The sequence below is a fragment of the Rana temporaria genome, chromosome 2 (assembly GCF_905171775.1).
Source record: "Rana temporaria chromosome 2, aRanTem1.1, whole genome shotgun sequence".
Taxonomy (NCBI): Eukaryota; Metazoa; Chordata; class Amphibia; order Anura; family Ranidae; genus Rana; species Rana temporaria.
The window spans coordinates 455,695,273-455,714,907 of NC_053490.1; the positions used below are offsets into that span (position 1 = coordinate 455,695,273).

General features: G+C 46.1%; 1 protein-coding gene across 7 annotated transcripts in view; it reads right to left on the reverse strand.

The window, feature by feature from the left end:
• The window catches only part of MYO18A (myosin XVIIIA), a 475,424-nt gene that overhangs the window by 163,446 nt on the left and 292,343 nt on the right, over nucleotides 1-19,635 (reverse strand). For all 7 annotated transcript variants that reach the window (XM_040338545.1, XM_040338542.1, XM_040338541.1 and 4 more), the window contains one exon: nucleotides 19,522-19,631. In XM_040338545.1, the coding sequence (XP_040194479.1) occupies nucleotides 19,522-19,631 (110 nt within the window). The remainder of the gene's footprint in view (nucleotides 1-19,521; nucleotides 19,632-19,635) is intronic.

Here is a 19,635-nt window from a genome sequence, read left to right on the forward strand (position 1 = left end):
GGGCTTAAGCCTATTTACGCTACGCCGCCGCAACTTTCTGTTGAGAATACGGCACTTGCCTGTAAAAGTTGCGGAGGCGTAACGTAAATAGGATACGTTACGCCCGCACAGATATGCCATTCTACGTGAATCTACCCCACAGTCTTTAAGTGGTTAAACTTCCCTCATTTACATACTGAAGTTCATCACTTTAATCTAAATAACAAAACGTTACAATGTCTATAGTTAGCTCAGGGTTGAGGAATGTTGCGATACTTGGTAGACTGCCTGTCTTTTTTTTTGTTTTGTTTTGTTTTTTGACAGCCGTCGGCTTCAGCAGAGAATTCTCTGCATAGAAAGAATCGGGAAAATGCTTTGTTAGAATTGCAAGGGGGGAAAAAAATTGTGATAACGATTAATCGTGCAGCTTTAATAGAATATATATGTCATGAAATACCTCAGCCACCAGATGGCGCTAGCGGCACATCGGCGCGCGCGGGGCACACGCAATCGCGGCAACGGCGCGCACGGGCACGCGCACCGGCGGCAACGGCGCGCACGGGCACGCGCACCGGCGGCAACGGCGCACGGGCACGTGCAAACGGCAATTCGGCGCCAAATCAAGGTACTTAAGGCGTCCTGGGAGTCTGGCCCCTTGCTGTCCGGTCTGAAGTGTTTCCCGAACCTGCCAGTACCTGTTACCCCTGCTTGAATCCTAATCCTGATACCCGGCTTGTTCCTGTTGATCCTGTCTTCCGCCTGCCCTGACCTTTTGGCTTGCTCCGACCATCCCTCTGCCTCATCCCTGGTACTCTGCCGCCCGCCTGTTACTGACCCGGCTTGACGACCCCTCTATCATCCTGACCTCCCTGCGCCTGATCGGCTGGTCCAGCTTCTCTCCGGCTTCTGGGACTTGCACTGTCTTCTGGGACTTGTTGCTGCTTGATCTTCCAGACCTCTTCCCACCGGTCTGCTACTTGCCAGGCTGCACCTGCCTTCCAGAGACTCCATCAGATCCTGCAGAGGCGACCAACAGCCCCTGCATCAGCGTCTCTCCAGGCGCTTGTGCGACTCTGCATTTCCGTTCCTCCTGTCTACTCTATCAGGGGTCCCGGAATCAGAGGAGTAACGGCTGCCACTTCCTGCACGTCGGGCTCACCCTCTGAGGTACGTGACAGTACCGGACAGCCATGTCCGAGCCCGCGCAGGGAGTGGATCCTATGCAGGAACTTTGCCGCCATCTTGAGGGACTGACCCAGGCCGTCCGAACCTTACAAGAAGGCTACACGCGTTTGGAGAATCGTGTCCAGGCTCTATCTACTCCCACCACCGCTGCAGCGGCTTCTGGGGCATCTGCTTCCCCATCCGTGATCATGCTGCCGCCCGAACCCAAAGTCCCTATGCCCGAGAGGTTCGCGGGTGAACGTAGTAGATACCGGGCCTTCCGCAATGCTTGCGAACTGTACTTTGCTCTGCAGCCACGGACCTTTTCGTTAGAAGCCACTAAAGTGGGTTTCGCCATCTCACTGCTGTCTGGCGAACCGCAAGCTTGGGCCCATCGCCTCCTGGAAAACAAAGATCCATCACTTGACAATGTTACTACCTTTTTCCAAGCCATGTCTCTGCTGTATGAAGACCCTCACCAGGCCGCCTCCGCGGAGGCCGCTTTGCACGCCCTGCAACAGGGTCGCAGACCAGCAGAGGACTATGTGTCCGAGTTTCGCAGATGGAGCTCAGACACAACCTGGAATGACTCGGCCCTCTGCTACCAATTCCGCCTTGGTCTTTCTGAGCCACTGAAGGACGAACTGGCCCGGGTAGGAGTTCCAGGGACCCTGGAGGCATTAATTAACCTGACCATCCAGATCGATCGGCGCCTGAGGGAGCGCCGAACGGAAAGGACCACTACCCCATCTCGTCCGGTCTGGATGCTGCCACGGGTGCCTCCCGTTTCCAGTATAGTTCCTCCGGTTCCTTCAGCCTCATCTATTCCTGACACCTCAGAGCCCATGCAGTTGGGTCTCCTCCGTCCTTCCCTGACGCCCGAAGAACGACAACGCCGCAGGGTCAACAACTTATGCCTGTATTGCGGAGAGGCCGGGCACTACGTGAGGACCTGTCCTGCCAAACTTCGTAAGTGTCTGTCCATGTCTTCCGTTCACCTACCTGTTCTGCCAAGTAATTTCGCTCATCTGGCTATTCCTATTCTCTTCCAGCTTCCAGGAGAGTCCATCCAAGTCAGCGCTATAATTGACTCAGGGGCCTGCAGCTGCTTTTTGGACCAGTCTTTCGCCATCAAGCATCGGATCCCTCTTCGTCCCAGGACTACTGGACTCTCTGTTTACCTAGCGGATGGCTCGGTGCTAAAATCCGGACCAGTCACCCGAGAAACCCAGCCTCTACCCACCACCATTGCTGAAAATCACCATGAATTGCTATGCCTAGATGTGATTCACTCTCCCCTGTTTCCTGTCATACTGGGGGTACCATGGCTTCAAATTCACAACCCGCAGATTGACTGGACCACGGGCAAGGTCAGCTTCGGTTCTCTGTTCTGCCGACAGCACTGCTTACAAGTGTCACCTCCTCCTCTGCCTTTACTTTGTATGGACTTCGACATCGAGACCCGTCAATCTGTTCCAGAAGCTTACCACGACTACCTGGATGTTTTCAGCAAGAAGGGGGCTGAGACCCTTCCACCACACAGGGCCTACGATTGCCCCATTGAACTCCTTCCAGGTGCTGAAGTTCCCTTCGGAAGGATCTTTCCCTTAACAGGACTGGAACTAGAGACTTTAAAAACATACATCGATGAAAGTCTGAGGAAGGGGTTCATCCGCCCATCCACATCACCCGCGGGAGCAGGCATCTTTTTTGTGGAAAAAAAAGACCATTCCCTTCGCCCTTGTGTGGACTATCGGGAACTTAATAAGATAACAATTAAGAACCGGTACCCTCTCCCCTTGGTGCCTGAACTGTTTCAACGTCTTGGGTCCGCGGTTGTCTTTACCAAACTAGACCTCCGTGGGGCCTACAACTTAGTCCGCATACGTGAAGGGGATGAGTGGAAAACCGCTTTTCGTACCCGTTTCGGGCACTTCGAATATTTAGTCATGCCCTTCGGGCTCTGTAACGCCCCAGCAACGTTCCAACACTTCGTGAATGACATTTTTAGAGACTACCTGGACCTCTTTGTCATCATTTATCTGGACGATATCCTGATCTTCTCCCCTTCTCTGGAAAAACACCGGCTACACGTCAGGAATGTACTTGAGCGTCTCCGAACCCACGGACTGTATGCCAAACCCGATAAATGCGAGTTCGAACGCTCAAGTATACAGTTCCTGGGGCTTATAATTTCCATAAAAGGCGTTGAGATGGACCCCCAGAAGGTCTCAGCGATTCTCGACTGGCCAGCACCTACGGACCGAAAGGGCGTTCAGCGATTTGTCGGCTTCTCAAATTTTTATAGGAAATTCATCAGAGCTTTCTCCAGCATCATTGCTCCTATAACGGATTTGACCAAACAGACTGCTCGTTTCCGCTGGACTACAGAAGCCCAAACAGCCTTTGAAACCCTGAAGAACTTGTTTACTTCGGCATCCATTCTCAGACACCCCGACGCGAGTTTGCCATACATTCTTGAGGTGGATGCGTCTGAAACCGCGGTTGGGGCAGTTCTTTCGCAGAGACAGGGCCCCAAGGCTCTGTTACACCCCGTTGCTTACTTCTCCCGTAAGTTGTCTGAAGCAGAAAGAAATTATGACGTCGGGGACCGAGAGTTGTTGGCAATAAAGGCCGCTCTGGAGGAGTGGCGTTACCTCCTGGAGGGCGCAGCGCACCCAATTTTAATTTACACTGACCACAAGAATCTCGAGTACCTGAAGGTGGCCAAGAGACTTAAACCACGCCAGGCCAGATGGGCACTTTTTTTTACGAGATTCTCTTTTCATATCACATACAGGCCAGGGTCAAAAAACACCAAGCCGGATGCTCTTTCCCGCATGTACGGAGATTCAGGGTCTCTCAGTCCCCCTGACACCATCTTGTCATCTGGGAACTTTCTATTGTTACAAAGGGACTTATTACCGCAAATCAGGCAAGCCTCTGCTGGAATTTTCCCTTTATCTGGTTCGGAGCTGCAGTCCAGGGACGGTTTGCTATGGCATCAGGACAAGATCTTCGTGCCCGAGAGTCTACGAATTGATGTTCTGAGCTCTTGTCACGATCATGAGTTGGCCGGTCACTTTGGGATACAAAAAACCTCGGAACTTTTGCAACGCACCTTTTGGTGGCCTCAACTTCTGAAGGACTGCAAGGACTATGTGGAGTCTTGCACCACGTGCATTCGCAACAAGGGAAGCAAGCTTAGAGCCTGGGGACTCCTTAAACCGTTATCAGTGCCAGAGAGACCATGGAGAATGATCTCCATGGATTTCATTGTGGAACTTCCCCCATCAGAAGGCTTCACCACTATCTTTGTGGTCGTGGACAGGCTCTCAAAGATGGCACACTTTGTCCCTTTGAAAGGCACACCCTCTGCCCCGGAAACAGCCAAAGTTTTCATCAGGGAAATTGTTAGGCTTCACGGCGTCCCAGCGGACATCGTGTCCGATCGGGGGGTGCAGTTCACGTCTAGGTTCTGGAGGGCACTCTGCAGTAGTCTCAAAATCGGTCTCTCCTTTTCATCAGCATACCACCCACAGTCAAATGGGCAGACGGAGAGAACAAATCAAACTCTTGAGCAGTATCTCCGCTGCTTCTCCTCGTTCTCTCAAGAAGATTGGGTGTCCCTGCTGCCCTTAGCGGAATTCGCTTACAATAATTCTATTCACTCCGCCACCAAACAGTCACCCTTTTATGCCAACTACGGGTTTCATCCTCTGTTCCTGTCTAACTCTATTCCGGAGAGTACGGTACCCGCTGTCCAGGATACTCTAAACTTTTTCAACACAAATAACAGGATCCTGCAGGAGACAATGACTAAGACACAGGAACGCAATAAAGAGATCTTTGACAGGGGAAGAAGAGGAGAACTCAATCTGGAACCTGGAACCAAAGTTTATTTGTCCACTCTGAATCTAAGACTTGCATGTCCCACGAAGAAGCTAGGCCCTAAATTTGTGGGCCCCTTCTCTGTTAAAAGAAAGATAAATGAGGTAGCCTACGAACTTGATTTACCAGAAACCTTTCGAATTCATCCAGTCTTCCATGTTGCTTTGCTCAAGCCGGATGTTCCCAATCCCTTTCCTGAACGAGATACTGGTCCCCCAGAACCGGTATTAGTCAATGGGGAAGAAGAATTTGAGGTAGAATCCATCCTTGATTGCAGGAGGAGACGCAACCAAATTCAGTTCCTCGTTAAATGGAAGGGGTATGGGCCCGAGGAGAATTCATGGGAACCAGAGGACAACATACATGCTGAGAGACTAATCCAATCATTTAAGGACTCGCATCCACTGGAGATGTCTCGATTGGGCATCCGGAGGCTGCCCATTGGAGGGGGGCAATGTCATGAAATACCTCAGCCACCAGATGGCGCTAGCGGCACATCGGCGCGCGCGGGGCACACGCAATCGCGGCAACGGCGCGCACGGGCACGCGCACCGGCGGCAACGGCGCGCACGGGCACGCGCACCGGCGGCAACGGCGCACGGGCACGTGCAAACGGCAATTCGGCGCCAAATCAAGGTACTTAAGGCGTCCTGGGAGTCTGGCCCCTTGCTGTCCGGTCTGAAGTGTTTCCCGAACCTGCCAGTACCTGTTACCCCTGCTTGAATCCTAATCCTGATACCCGGCTTGTTCCTGTTGATCCTGTCTTCCGCCTGCCCTGACCTTTTGGCTTGCTCCGACCATCCCTCTGCCTCATCCCTGGTACTCTGCCGCCCGCCTGTTACTGACCCGGCTTGACGACCCCTCTATCATCCTGACCTCCCTGCGCCTGATCGGCTGGTCCAGCTTCTCTCCGGCTTCTGGGACTTGCACTGTCTTCTGGGACTTGTTGCTGCTTGATCTTCCAGACCTCTTCCCACCGGTCTGCTACTTGCCAGGCTGCACCTGCCTTCCAGAGACTCCATCAGATCCTGCAGAGGCGACCAACAGCCCCTGCATCAGCGTCTCTCCAGGCGCTTGTGCGACTCTGCATTTCCGTTCCTCCTGTCTACTCTATCAGGGGTCCCGGAATCAGAGGAGTAACGGCTGCCACTTCCTGCACGTCGGGCTCACCCTCTGAGGTACGTGACAATATATATATATATATATATATATATATATATATATATATATATATATATATATATATATATTCTAAGGCTTAGGGGTGTTTGTTTATATATATATATATATATATATATATAAATAAAAATGCATCGCAAATTCACCCAGTGCAAGTGCATGTACATTTGCCACTAGATAGTGCCAAGTATCATAGGTAGTTCCTATGATTCTTGTTGCCATCTAGTGGGCAAATGCAGTATTTAACATTTTGCACCAATTAAGAACATTTGTCTAGCATAGAAAATACCGTAGTCTAACATTTGTTATTTTTTGCTTCATTTACATAGAACAAATGTATATGCACTTTTGCTGGATGAATTGTTATACAAATGTTTTATAAATACAGAGACTTATGCTATTGCCTGTTTGGTATTGTTTGGAATGGTCCTGGAGAAAAGTGCAAATTGTATTTTTTCCTAGATGACATGGGCTATCTAGATATTCTCCTCCCAGCAGTCCTTGAAGGCATCTTTGGCTTTGTAGAAGAATTAGCAGTCATGGCGGCACACGGACAGACACATCATAGCTGTCCCTGTGCTTTACTCGTATTTTTCTATTACTGTTGGCTTTGTTAAACAAACAAGCTAAACCCCGGATTGAATTCCCAACGGCGATCAGGCACACACAGGTGGTGCATATTACATGAAGAGTCGGCTCTAGCAAACACGCTGTCAGTTTGTGGAGTCTCGGGGTGACATTTAATGCTAAACAGCGTAGAATAGCAGAGCATTTCCACAACACAATAAATGGCATTGAGCTCTACAGATGCTCAGGTGACAATTTCATGGGTTGTGCAATTATACAAGATGTTGAGTGCTGCTACATTTAGCATTTCTATGTTGTTGTTCTGCTGAAATCATTGTTCTCCTGGCAGCAGCTTGGGGCGCAGCTCATCTGCTTGTCTGTAAAGCATTATTATTGGCTCTTTACTGTGGATGTTGGTTAACCACGAGTTTCAGGGTGGATTCTACACAATAATAAACCATTCAATGGATGATAACATCTAGCAAGGGGTTTAATTATTCTAAGGGTAATTCAGGCTTATGCATTCAAATTACGAAAAAACTACCACATTGTTACATATGTTATCCGAATACAGATATAAAAAATGTAATCTGAACCTATACCCAAAAAGTAAAGACCTGCTGCATCATGGATACATTTAATTGCGGCTAAGCAGTAATCTAAACATTCAACCTTTTGATTTGATTCCTTCAGGAAAATAGCAGTACATTTCCTGATTTGCCTAGACACTCCTGTTCCTTTAGCCTTATAGCTGTATTTCTGAAATCGTCTCAGATCTATTCTGCCCACTTCTGCCCCTGATGACTGCGATTCCCTGTAATTTCTTCCCAGGTTAGTAATAGCTCAGTAGTCATTGCTAAACGTTATAGAAACAAAAAGGGTCACATTTAAAAAAGTAATGTCATTTTAACTGGGCATTCAATATTAAGCAGATTCCACTCCCACCTGGCAGCACTAGCATTGTCAGTTTGAGTCCCAACCACAGCACTATCTGCGTGGCATTTGCATGTTCTCCCTGTGCCTGCATGGGTTTCACCCAGGTACCCAGGAGTCCTCCTATACCCCAAAGACATGCTGATAGGTTAATTGGCTACTGTCTAACTTTGCCCTAGTAAATGTATAAATGTGAGTAAAGGACCATGCCATGCCATGCAGTGATGAGCAAAACCATAAATCATACAAACAAAAAGTATCAATGAATTTGTGATGTGAATCAAATCACTAAGACAATAACACACACATAAATAATTTTTAATGAAATGGCATACGTTTTGTAATTTGGGGGGATAATCTGGGGACATTGTTCGCAGTCTCTGACTATCTCTTGCATCATCTGCGCAGTCTCTGACCATCTCTTGTATCCTGTCCGCAGTCTCTGACCATCTCGTGTATTCTGCCTGCAGTCTCTGATCATCTCGGTATCATACCTGCAATCTGATCGTCTCCTGTATCATGTCTGCAGTCTCTGACCATCTCCTGTATCATGTCTGCAGTCTCTGACCATCTCCTGTATCATGTCTGCCGTCTCTGACCATCTCCTGTATCATGTCTGCAGTCTCTGACCATCTCCTGTATCATGTCTGCAGTCTCTGACCATCTCCTGTATCATGTCTGCAGTCTCTGACCATCTCCTGTATCATGTCTGCAGTCTCTGACCATCTCCTGTATCATGTCTGCAGTCTCTGACCATCTCCTGTATCAAGTCTGCAGTTTCTGTCCATCTCTTGCATCATGTCTGCAGAATCTGACAATTTCCTCTACTATGTCTGCAGAATCTGACCATCTCCTCTAGTATGTCTGCAGAATCTGACCATCTCCTCTAGTATGTCCGCAGTCTCTGACCATCTCGTGTATTCTGCCTGCAGTCTCTGATCATCTCGGTATCATACCTGCAATCTGATCGTCTCCTGTATCATGTCTGCAGTCTCTGACCATCTCCTGTATCATGTCTGCAGTCTCTGACCATCTCCTGTATCATGTCTGCAGTCTCTGACCATCTCCTGTATCATGTCTGCAGTCTCTGACCATCTCCTGTATCATGTCTGCAGTCTCTGACCATCTCCTGTATCATGTCTGCAGTCTCTGACCATCTCTTGTATCATGTCTGCAGTCTCTGACCATCTCCTGTATCAAGTCTGCAGTTTCTGTCCATCTCTTGCATCATGTCTGCAGAATCTGACAATTTCCTCTACTATGTCTGCAGAATCTGACCATCTCCTCTAGTATGTCTGCAGAATCTGACCATCTCCTCTAGTATGTCTGCAGAATCTGACCATCTCCTCTAGTATGTCTGCAGAATCTGACCATCTCCTCTAGTATGTAGGCAGAATCTGACCATCTCCTCTAGTATGTCTGCAGAATCTGACCATCTCCTCTAGTATGTCTGCAGAATCTGACCATCTCCTCTAGTATTTTGGGGGGAGCCTAGAGCTCCTCTTTAAAGTTGTCTGCTGTTTTTAGACTTTGCTATATGCAGAGCGTGTTGCCTTTTTTTTAGGAAACAGATCAAATAAAAAAATGGCGTTCTTCCGACTGCTTGAATTTTTTTTATGAAAACCATGGGCAGGAATCGTGATGCATTGCGGAATCGAATCATTGATAGGATAATCGTAATCTAATTGTGAGACCAGTGAAGATGCACACCTCTGGTTTACTCAGCGATTCACAACATAAGGGCAGACAGTACAATTACAATACATTAAAAAACAGTAGGAATCAGAGGGCCCTGCTCATTAGAGCTTACAATCTAAGAGATAATGTGTATATTACATTTTCTTCCATTCTAGGCTCATTTGTGAAAGCCATGGGCGATAGGAATGCAGCAATGTATCATACGCTGCTCAATATTTTAAACATGATCAAGAATATTGTAAATTATAAAACAAAACACACAAGAACGGAACGGCTCAGTGGCTGATTTCTACTGCATGTACTATTTATGTTACAAACATGAATTACAGCCTCTGTTCCCAGTGATGCATTTCTAATCACAAGTTAAGTTAGTCATGCATTCAAAATACAGAGTTGCCTTATCCCTAATGATTCAAACAGTACTGAAACCCTTGATTGGTAAACTGTAAAATCCGGCTTTGCCTCTTTATTAGACAAACAGCACCTCTCTCCAGAGCCTCTGATAAGGCCGACAACACGAACATGCAAAGTATTAAACTCCCTATCAGCAAATAAGCAGTTGCCTTCTTTGGTTATACAAATTGTCTACACAAATTAAAAGGAAACTCTGGTTATTGAACCAAATTATGTATGCATTGCATTATTATAAGTCAACAGAACTCGGACCTATTCCTCTTAGGTGGGTACTGGTGGCTCAAGTCACCCCTTGGCTTCTATTGTCTCTTGAAGACTTCAACCAAAAGATCGATTTCCCATGGCAGCTTTAGTCTAGACTTCCTAAGGCCTCGTACACACGACCGAGAAACTCGACGGGCGAAAAACATAGTTTTGCTCGTCGAGTTCCTTGTGAAGAAACTCGACAAGCCAATTTTCTCCATTCCCATCAAGGAAATAGAGAACATGCTTTTTTTTTTGGCTCGTCGAGTTTCTCGACAGTTTCCTCGACGAAAATGTACACACGACCGGTTTCCTCAGCAAAAAAAATATCTCCCAGCAAGTTTCTTGCTGGTTTTTGCCGAGAAACTCGGTCGTGTGTATGAGGCCTAAGTCTGTATGTTCTACAATATGGTGAAAGCCATCAGCAGGTGGGTGGTGTGGGTATGGGGGGTCTGTATGATGTTTTTAAAGTAGTTCTAGCAGAAAAGAAAAAAGAGAATGGGACTTTCCGGTGCTACTTAGATACAACTTTTTCAACCAATGGCTTCCACTGCTGTCAATCAAATTCTGTGGCGAAGGAGTGGGGGCAGGCCCGAGCCCCACTGTCTGTCGATAGACGCAGGGAGCACAGCTCAGGATTGAGCCTGGAGGTGTGCCACAATAGGAAGTGGTTTCCAATGGGAGCACACCTGGAATAGGAGGAGCCAGGAGCGCCGGGGGGACCTGAGACGAGGAGATTCAAAGCAATTCTATAGGCAAGTATAACAGGTATGTTGTTTTAAAAATAAAGGTTTACAATCACTCAGTTTTTTTCCCTCTGTTTTCACCTCGTGATCTGGCCAGTAACACACCTCCTGTATTAGAGGGTCCCCACTCTGGATTAAAGAAGCACAGGGGGCACCTCTGGACAGCAGCATTGTTACTCTGAAGAGGGGAATGTTAGATGTACTAGCAGATTTAAATATACCAAACTCCAACTAAGGCTTCATGTACACGAGACGTTTTTTACAACTGCTCCTGAATGATTTAACTTGACAGATAGTAACCCACGTTTAAAACGTCAGTTTTGCCACGTTTACATGGCACGATTGCGTTAAGAAGCATTTAAATGGGCAAAAAAGGTTTGCCCGCGCTTAGTCGCGTTTGGCGTCTGAAACGCGGAAATCTCTGGCGGCTGAACCCATTTTTCTTTTTGCTTTCAAAGAAACGCTGTTAAACGCAACTGCCTAAAACGGCAATAAATGAGACTCTGTACATAGGATAACATTGAATGAGTTCAGGGGCAGTTGAAAAAAGCATCCAACTGCCTCTGAACGTACGTTTAGCAGCGTCCCGTGTACATGGGGGGCCTTACACTTTTTAAGAAGTTAGACCCCTTTTCACACTGGGGCGGTTTGCAGGCGCTATTGTGCTAAAAATAGCACCTGCAAACCGACCTTGAACAGCAGCTGTTGCTTCTCCAATGTGAAAGCCTGAGGGCTTTCACACTGGAGCGGTGCGCTGGCAAAACGGAAAAAAAAGTCCTGCATCTTTGAAGCAGTGAAGGAGCGGTGTGCATACCGATCCACCACCGCTCCTGCCCATTGAAAGCAATTGGAAAACGAGGCTATACTGCCGGCAAAGCGACTCTGCAGAGTCGCTTTGCGGTGGTTTTTAACCCTTTTTCGCCCACTAAATAGTGCAGCAAAATTAGCGGTAAAGCGCTGCTAGAAATAGCGGCTCTTTACCGCCACCGCACCTCCCGCCCCAGTATGAAAGGTGCCTTACAGCAACAGTTTTGTTTCTTTTGGTATAAAGGATTTTACATAAGTAAAAGCTGACCATTGTTAACACCCCTGTAGTGGTAATTGGTTTGACCCAAAACTCTAACTGCTACATCTACAGGACAGCTTGTTCTGTTAAATGAAAAAAGAAAAACAACAGATTTACTATCCAGATCACCAGGTGAAAATAAAAGAAAGCCTAAACTTGGTAAATATAATAAAAGGTTTTCTTTTGGGCTTAATATCACTTAACATTTTGTATACTGCCACAGACCTGAAAAAATAATAATACTTATTGTGCATAACATCAAAGGGGTTACATCACATGGAAATGATCCCTTTCTCTGCCTATGCAGCCGAGAGTTTTTGTGATATTTCAATAACAGGAATTCTGTCCATCCTTAAATTTGAACATCGCACTAAGGTACGTTTTATAAATGCATTAGTTTTTATGTCTTTCATTGAAAGAGCAGAAGATCACATTCATTTCAGAAGATGCTTAAAGAAATAAACAACTGTTTGATTACCTCTTTTAACAACCACTTTGGTATTGTCCAGTTATTTTAAATAAAGCTTCATGCTTCAAACAGCTCTTTTTTTTGGTGCAGCTTTGACTAGAAACCAGTCAGCTTCCAGGTTTTACTGTCAAAGCTTAAAGTGACACTAAAGGTTTGTGTTTTTTTTTAAATAACAAACATGCCATTCTTACCTCCACTGTGTAGTTCGTTTTAGACAGAGTGGCCCTGATCCACCTGCTCTGGGGTCCCACGGCAGCTCTCGCAGCTCCTCCTCGCATTAGATAACCCCCTCTGGGAAGCGCTCTTCAGAGGGGGTTACCTCCCGAGTCATTCATTTGACATCCATAGCCGCCGAATGTATGACTCGGCTCTGCCCCCACATCATTGGATTTGATTGATAGCAGCACAGCCATTGGCTCCTGCTGCTGCCAATCTATCCAATCAAGAGCCAGGAAGCCGTGGAGCGAGTGACAGCGGGGACACGCTCACGAAAATTCAGGGCTCAGGTAAGTAAAACAGGGGGGCTGGGGATGCATTAAGGTGAAAAAACACGAAGGTTTACAACCCCTTTAATTGAACAAGCTGAAGTTAGAAGCCGATTGGCTACCATGCACAGCTGCACCAAATTCTGAGTGCACCAGCTTTAGTAAATCTCTCCCATAGTTTCCACCAGAAGCGCATGTCACAATGCAGGAAAGCAACTGGAGGAGACAAAGCGCAGCCACCCCGTAATGAATGCTTGAACAAGAACCTTCATGGCAAAATCACCAGGTTTCATTTTATAAAATCTCTGGATTTAAAATAGTTAAAACATTTCGAATTTACAGATTATTGGAGACTTCAGTGATTGGGATTCCAATTACTTTATAAGCTGATGTCTATACATTCCAAGTCCCTAAGTAAACAGAAAGACCATAATTCATTCTCAGAAAGGACTGAAAATAAAACATAACTTTAAAAGTTCTTCAATGACTAATAAGAGTAATATAAACATAGAGGTAGACGACGAGGAGCTCATAAACGTTCAGAACAACTTACAGCATCAGTGCAACATTCCACATATCTGTGCAGAAAGCTCCGTTTATTCCTGATCCACCATAGAACAGGTCTTGGCCCAGCCTCATGCTAAATTCCCCCCCTGGCAAGCCTCTGTATTCATAGTCAGCACTGTGAAGTACCTCTGCTGTGAAATTCAATTGTCACCACACGAGTTACAGAGAAAGACATAAAAGTGGAACGGGACATCCATATCATTTACTATAGAAATCCAATTCAGAAACATTGGGCCTCGAGCCAGCAATACCAGAGGCAAAAACCTGTGTTCTCTCAGAGCATTACCTGCCACAAGCTGAAAATCACTCAATCGGAGAGAGATCACTGAACAGCACAATGTTTTTTCATGATATGACTAACACAGTGATAGAAAAAACAAAAAGCTCTGATATATAACACACGGATGAAAGGCAATCGTCAGCGCGCCAGGAGGGCTAGTGTAGAGGTGTGTTTGCAAGCAATAAGAGACACACGACAGCAATGGAAGTAATGCTGGAGAATCTCTATGACCAATCTCTTTTCTTCACAGAAAGAGTCTGAATAAAGGTCATTCAAGGTTCAAAAAGTGAGACAAAAAGCAGAACAGGTTTCTTCCACTAGTAAGAAATGAGACCCTCCAAGAAATGCTGTCTGGTTGCCTTTGGTAACTGCATTCAAGTTGCTGAAAATTCAAGTGACAAATGACAACCAGCATTTGATTAGCGTTACGCCTTCAATTTTTTCTTTCATCCCGGCTTCACATTTGAGGTGTAATATTTTCTTTGTTCTTCTCGTTCTCTTCTGCTCCAGTGCCTCATATGGTCCAGATAGTCCACATATCTTTGTTCCAGAGTGAACGTATATGGCCTGATAAGTCCAGAGAGTTCTACAAATCTTAGTAATTCTAGCCGCTGGGCAGGGATATTGATATACACTGCTCAAAAAAAATGAAAGCAACACTTTTGAATCAGGACTCCTGGAATATTGATCTGGTCAGTTAAGTAGCAGAGGGGGAAGGGTTTATACAGAGGGGGTTGTTAATCAGTTTCAGCTGCTTTGCTGTTAATTGAAATTAACAACGGGTGCACTAGATGGGCAACAATGAGACGACCCCCAAAACAGGAATGTTTTTTCAGGTGGAGGTGTCTGACATTTTTTTTCCCTACTCATCTTTTCTGACTGTTTTTCACTAGTTTTGCATTTGGCTCGGGTCAGTGTCACTACTGGTAGCATGAGGCAATACTTGGACCCTATAAAAGTTGCACAGGGAGTCCAACTCCTCCAGGATGGCACATGAATGCGTGTCATTGCCAGAAGTCTCAAGAGCATGGAGGAGATTTCAGGAGACAGGCAGTTACTCTAGGAGAGCTGGACAGAGCCGTAGAAGGTCCTTAACCCATCAGTAAGACCGGTATCTGCTCCTTTGTGCAAGGAGGAACAGTATGAGCGCTGCCAGAGCCCTACAAAATGACCTCCTGCAGGCCACTGGTGTGAATGTCTCTGATCAAACAATCAAAAACAGACTTCATGGGGGTGGCCTGAGGGCCTGACATCGTCTAGTGTGCTCTGTGCTCACTGCGGACACTGTGGAGCTTTATGGCATTTTCCATTGAACGCCAGAATTGGCAGGTCAGTCACTGGTGCACCATGCTTTTCACAGATGAGAGCAGGTTCACCCTGAGCATGTGTGACTGACGTGAAAAGGTCTGGCGAAGCCGCTGAGAACTTTATGCTGCCTGTAACATCGTTCAGCATGACCGGTTTGGTGGTGGGTCAGTAATGGTCTGGGGAAGCATATCCATGGAGGGATGTACAGACCTCTACAGGCTACACAATGCTACCCTGACTGCCATTAGCTATTGGGATGAAATCCTTGGACCCATTGTCAGACCCTACGCTGGTTCAGTGGGTCCTGGGTTCTTTCTGGTGCATGACAATGCCCGGCCTTATGTGGCGAGAGCATGTAGCCAGTTCCTGGAGGATGAAGAAATTGATACCATTGAATGGCCCCCACGCTCACCTGACCTAAATCCAAAAGAACACCTCTGGTACATTATGTTTCAGTCCATCCGGTGCAGCCAGGTTGCACCTCAGTCTGTTCAGGAGCTTAGTGATGCTCTGGTCCAGATCTGTGAGGAAATACACCGGGACACCATCCGTCGTCTCACCAGGAGCATGCCCTGATGTTGTTGGGCATGCATACAAGCACTTGGGGGCCATACAAACTACTGAGGACCATTTTAAGTTGTTGCAATGAAATTTCAGCAAAATGGACTAGCTTGCTGCATAATTTTTTCACTTTGGTTTTCAGGGTGTCTTTGAATTCCGCCCTCTGTAGGTGGATAATTTTTATTTCCATCAAATGATGTGCCATCCTTTCATTCCTAACACATTACCCAGTCCATATCAGTATAGATATCCAGCATGAGATTTTTGCCCGTTGAGATCTGATATGTTTTCAAAGTGTTCCTTTTTTGAGCAGTGTATCTTTGACGACTGATGGGAAATGTCTGGGCCTCAACTGCTCTTCCTACGAACTGTTACATTGCTTTTGGTGCCACCCAAAGTATAGTTGAACGCATATTGTGTCCCAGAGCAAGGGGTGCAGGCTTGTCCTAAAACCAAGGGCTAGCAAATGAAGAAAGAAAAAAAAAAAGGATTGCATCTATGCCTGACCAGCCCATGTGAATAAACCATAAGAAGCAGCCTCAGCCTACATGTCTTCACCAAACCACACAACCTGATGCATTTCTTACCCACCTACGGAGGCTTAGTTATAGGCTCCTATTCCTAGAGACACAAGGGAATGAGGTATTCCTCTCCAATGCACCACATCCACAAATCAGCTGCAGACGGATGTTGCCAAGAACTCAAGCGTTCCATTGCTCATAAGGGAAAGTGCAAGTATCTACAGTACAAGAAATTGTATCTCTAGTGCCAAATTGCAAGATGCCTTTAACACTACTACAAAAAATACTGTATTCTAAAGCCAATGACCTTTGTTGATATTTTTCTCCACATTTACTCATGGAATGTGTATTTAGCGATTATTACTGGTCACTGAAGGCAACACCCTAACGAGAGCTTGATCTGACTGCCCACGCCCAACTAACTCCCCACAAGTTCTACAGTAGAATATGTGCACTCAAAAAAATCCAGGGTGCTAGACAACCTATGATTTAAGTCTGGTATGCACTATCATTTTTTTAAATGTTTTTGCTCAACCCAGCGAGCTTTACAAAAAAAAAAAACTGAGGCGCTCGGAAAGAGCTTGCTGTACTAACTATCCTGTGTTAGCACAGCGATCTCCTCAATGAGCTATTGTGTTCTGACAGGGGGGCTGCCCCCCACCACAATAAACTGGTCAGTGCGCGCAGCCATCGACTGCCAGCGCTGATCAGATGCCAATCGGATGCTTGTTTTGCAGCATGCTGTTCGGCAAAAGCCAGCCGTTTGACCGGCTTCTGTCAGACAGGCTGGTTTACACAAGGACTTAGGGCCAGATTCACAAATGAGATACGACGGCGTTTCTACTGATACGCCGTCGTATCTCTGTTTCTATCTATGCGACTGATTCATAGAATCAGTTACGCATAGATATCCCTAAGATCTGACAGGTGTAATTGTTTTACACTGTCGGATCTTAGGATGCAGTACCGCGGCCGTCGCTGGGGGAAGTTTGCGTCGTAAACCAGCATCGGGTATGCAAATTGGGAGTTACGGCGGATCCACGACAGATTTTCGCGTTCGCTACGTCGCCGCTAGTCTAGTTTCCCGTCGCAAAGTTAGTCTTTTTTTTGGTGCCCTAACTTTAGTCAGCAAGTGTATTGCTGTCTAAAGTATGGCCGTCGTTCCCGCGTCGAAATTCAAAATTTAACGTCGTTTGCGTAAGCCGTCCGGGAATACGGAAGTACGCTACGCGCGTCGCCGTTAAAAAAAAATGACGTCACGGCGCGCAAAGCACGGCGGGAGTTAAGAAACGGAGCATGCATGCGTGTTGACACGCACTTCCGGGTTAACCAGCTGTTTGTGTTTGGAACGCACACCGTTCCTAGGCTGGCGCTGACATTTCTTTGAGAACACGAGTGCTGTGCTGGGAAGTTACTGCTAGTGCATAGCTAGCTGCATATCTGTTTTTCTTTTGTTTTTAATTCTTTTATTGGGAACCCGGTTCCAGTTTTATTATTTATTTTTGTATTAACTTGCCTATTCTGTGCATGCCATGAGTGGCAGTGCGAATAAATTACTACATATTTTTTGAACATACTACGCTATATGAGCTAATTTTTTCCCCTGGAGGAACTCGGAAGGTCAAGGAGATCTGAACCACAGAGATTGGAACTACCACCCAGAGGACCCAGGAAGGAGAAAGCCCTGCCGTTGGAGACTATACACATATATGCACTTTATCCCTGCAGGGGTGAGTGTCTCTGGTGAGTGGGGACCCAGGAGGGGGAGCACCGGAATCACTGCGTGAACTTTCACCAACTGCATACTGTGATTATTCACCTTGATTGGAATCACCTGCTCACGAACACTACCGTTTATTATTTTTTGATTTTTGATTTCTGCATTTGATCATCCTACGTGGATTAATGAACTATATTTTTTTGAATTTATTACCTTTGGACTAGTTGATGATTATTATAATCAACAACTTTTGAGTTGTTCACCTGCGCACAGCCGACCCTGATCCAGCGTATTTAGTGCTGGGAGGCGGCCATCTGTCACCATACATTTATTGCATTTGTGTTTATTTTCATTTCCATTTTCATTTTTGTACTGGTTTTCACTTAGTGCACATATTGGTTTGTTCACTTTTGTGACTGACTGTCACACACATTGGGCACCTTGTGATGCCACCTAGTGCCTCTATTGGGTACTTGTGTAACTGACCGTTACACACTTTTCACATTTATAATTTTGTTGCGTTTATTATATACAGCATATTCCATGTCTGAGTGTTAGACTGCATTACTCACTTACACTAGCAACTTTCTGGGCGCTTGTGCTGTTTGGATCCCCTTATCTGGATTACACACAAGTTTACTGTATCATTAATTGATATATTCAGCCCCAGCCGAGACAGCACCACGACCCTCATACTTTCTTTCAGTGCTCTGTGAAGGCTTATTTACAAATCGTAACAACATTGGAATATATGTCAGAGTTCGACCATTTTTGTCTTTTGTGCATTACTAGTGTTACTGCTCAAGCACCCCTGGTTGGGTTATAGTCTGTCCCAACCCAGTCATAGCATCAGGTTTGCTGAACAGCTTGGCTAGTGCTTGATGGCATGTGAAATAAAATATGAACGCATCAAATTGAATTAAATTGTGCGTATTTGTAAAACAAATTATTCATACAGGTTAGGCCTCGTACAGACGGGCAAACATGTACGATGAAAACGGTCCGCCGGACCGTTTTCAGCGTACATGTCCGCTTGGAGATTTCTGTATGATGGCTGTACACACCATCATACAGAAATCCGCACGTACACGATACGCGGCGACGAGGCCGCGCCATCGCCGCGAAGATGACGCGGCGACGTGCGCGGCCCTGGCAGTTTAATGCTTCCACGCATGCGTCGAAGTCATTCGACGCATGCGAGGGATGGCGGCCGCTCGGACATGTACGGTAGGTCTGTACAGACGACCGAACATGTCCGACGGACAGGATTCCAGCGGGCATGTTTCTAAACAAGTTTAGAAACATTTGCCCGCTCGAAAAAGGCCCGGCGGGCAAATGTACGCTGGAATCCTGTCCGCTCGGCTGTACAGACGACCGAACATGTCTGCTGAAACTAGTCCGCGGACCAGTTTCAGCAAACATGTTCGGTCGTGTGTATGGGGCCTTACAGGTGCATATGAGGAGGGGTTTTATTATATACTCCTATTAGTGTATCTCTATCATATTTTGTGTGTTTAGGATACTGAAATTTATATATTGTGTGTATATATATATTTTATATACACACACACACATCATATATACATATGATATATATATATATATATATATATATATATATATATATATATATATATATATGACACTCCGTAAGAGTCAATGCCCACAACAATCCTCAAAGCTGTACACATACAGCAAGTATTAATAAATACACATGCATACACACTTACCCTTTTCTCATCTGTCACAATGTAATTACGCCCATGCTTTTTGGTCAGTTGAGGAGCCAATACATCAAACTTGCGTCGGAACTCACAGAATACCATGTGATCAGGGTATCCTGC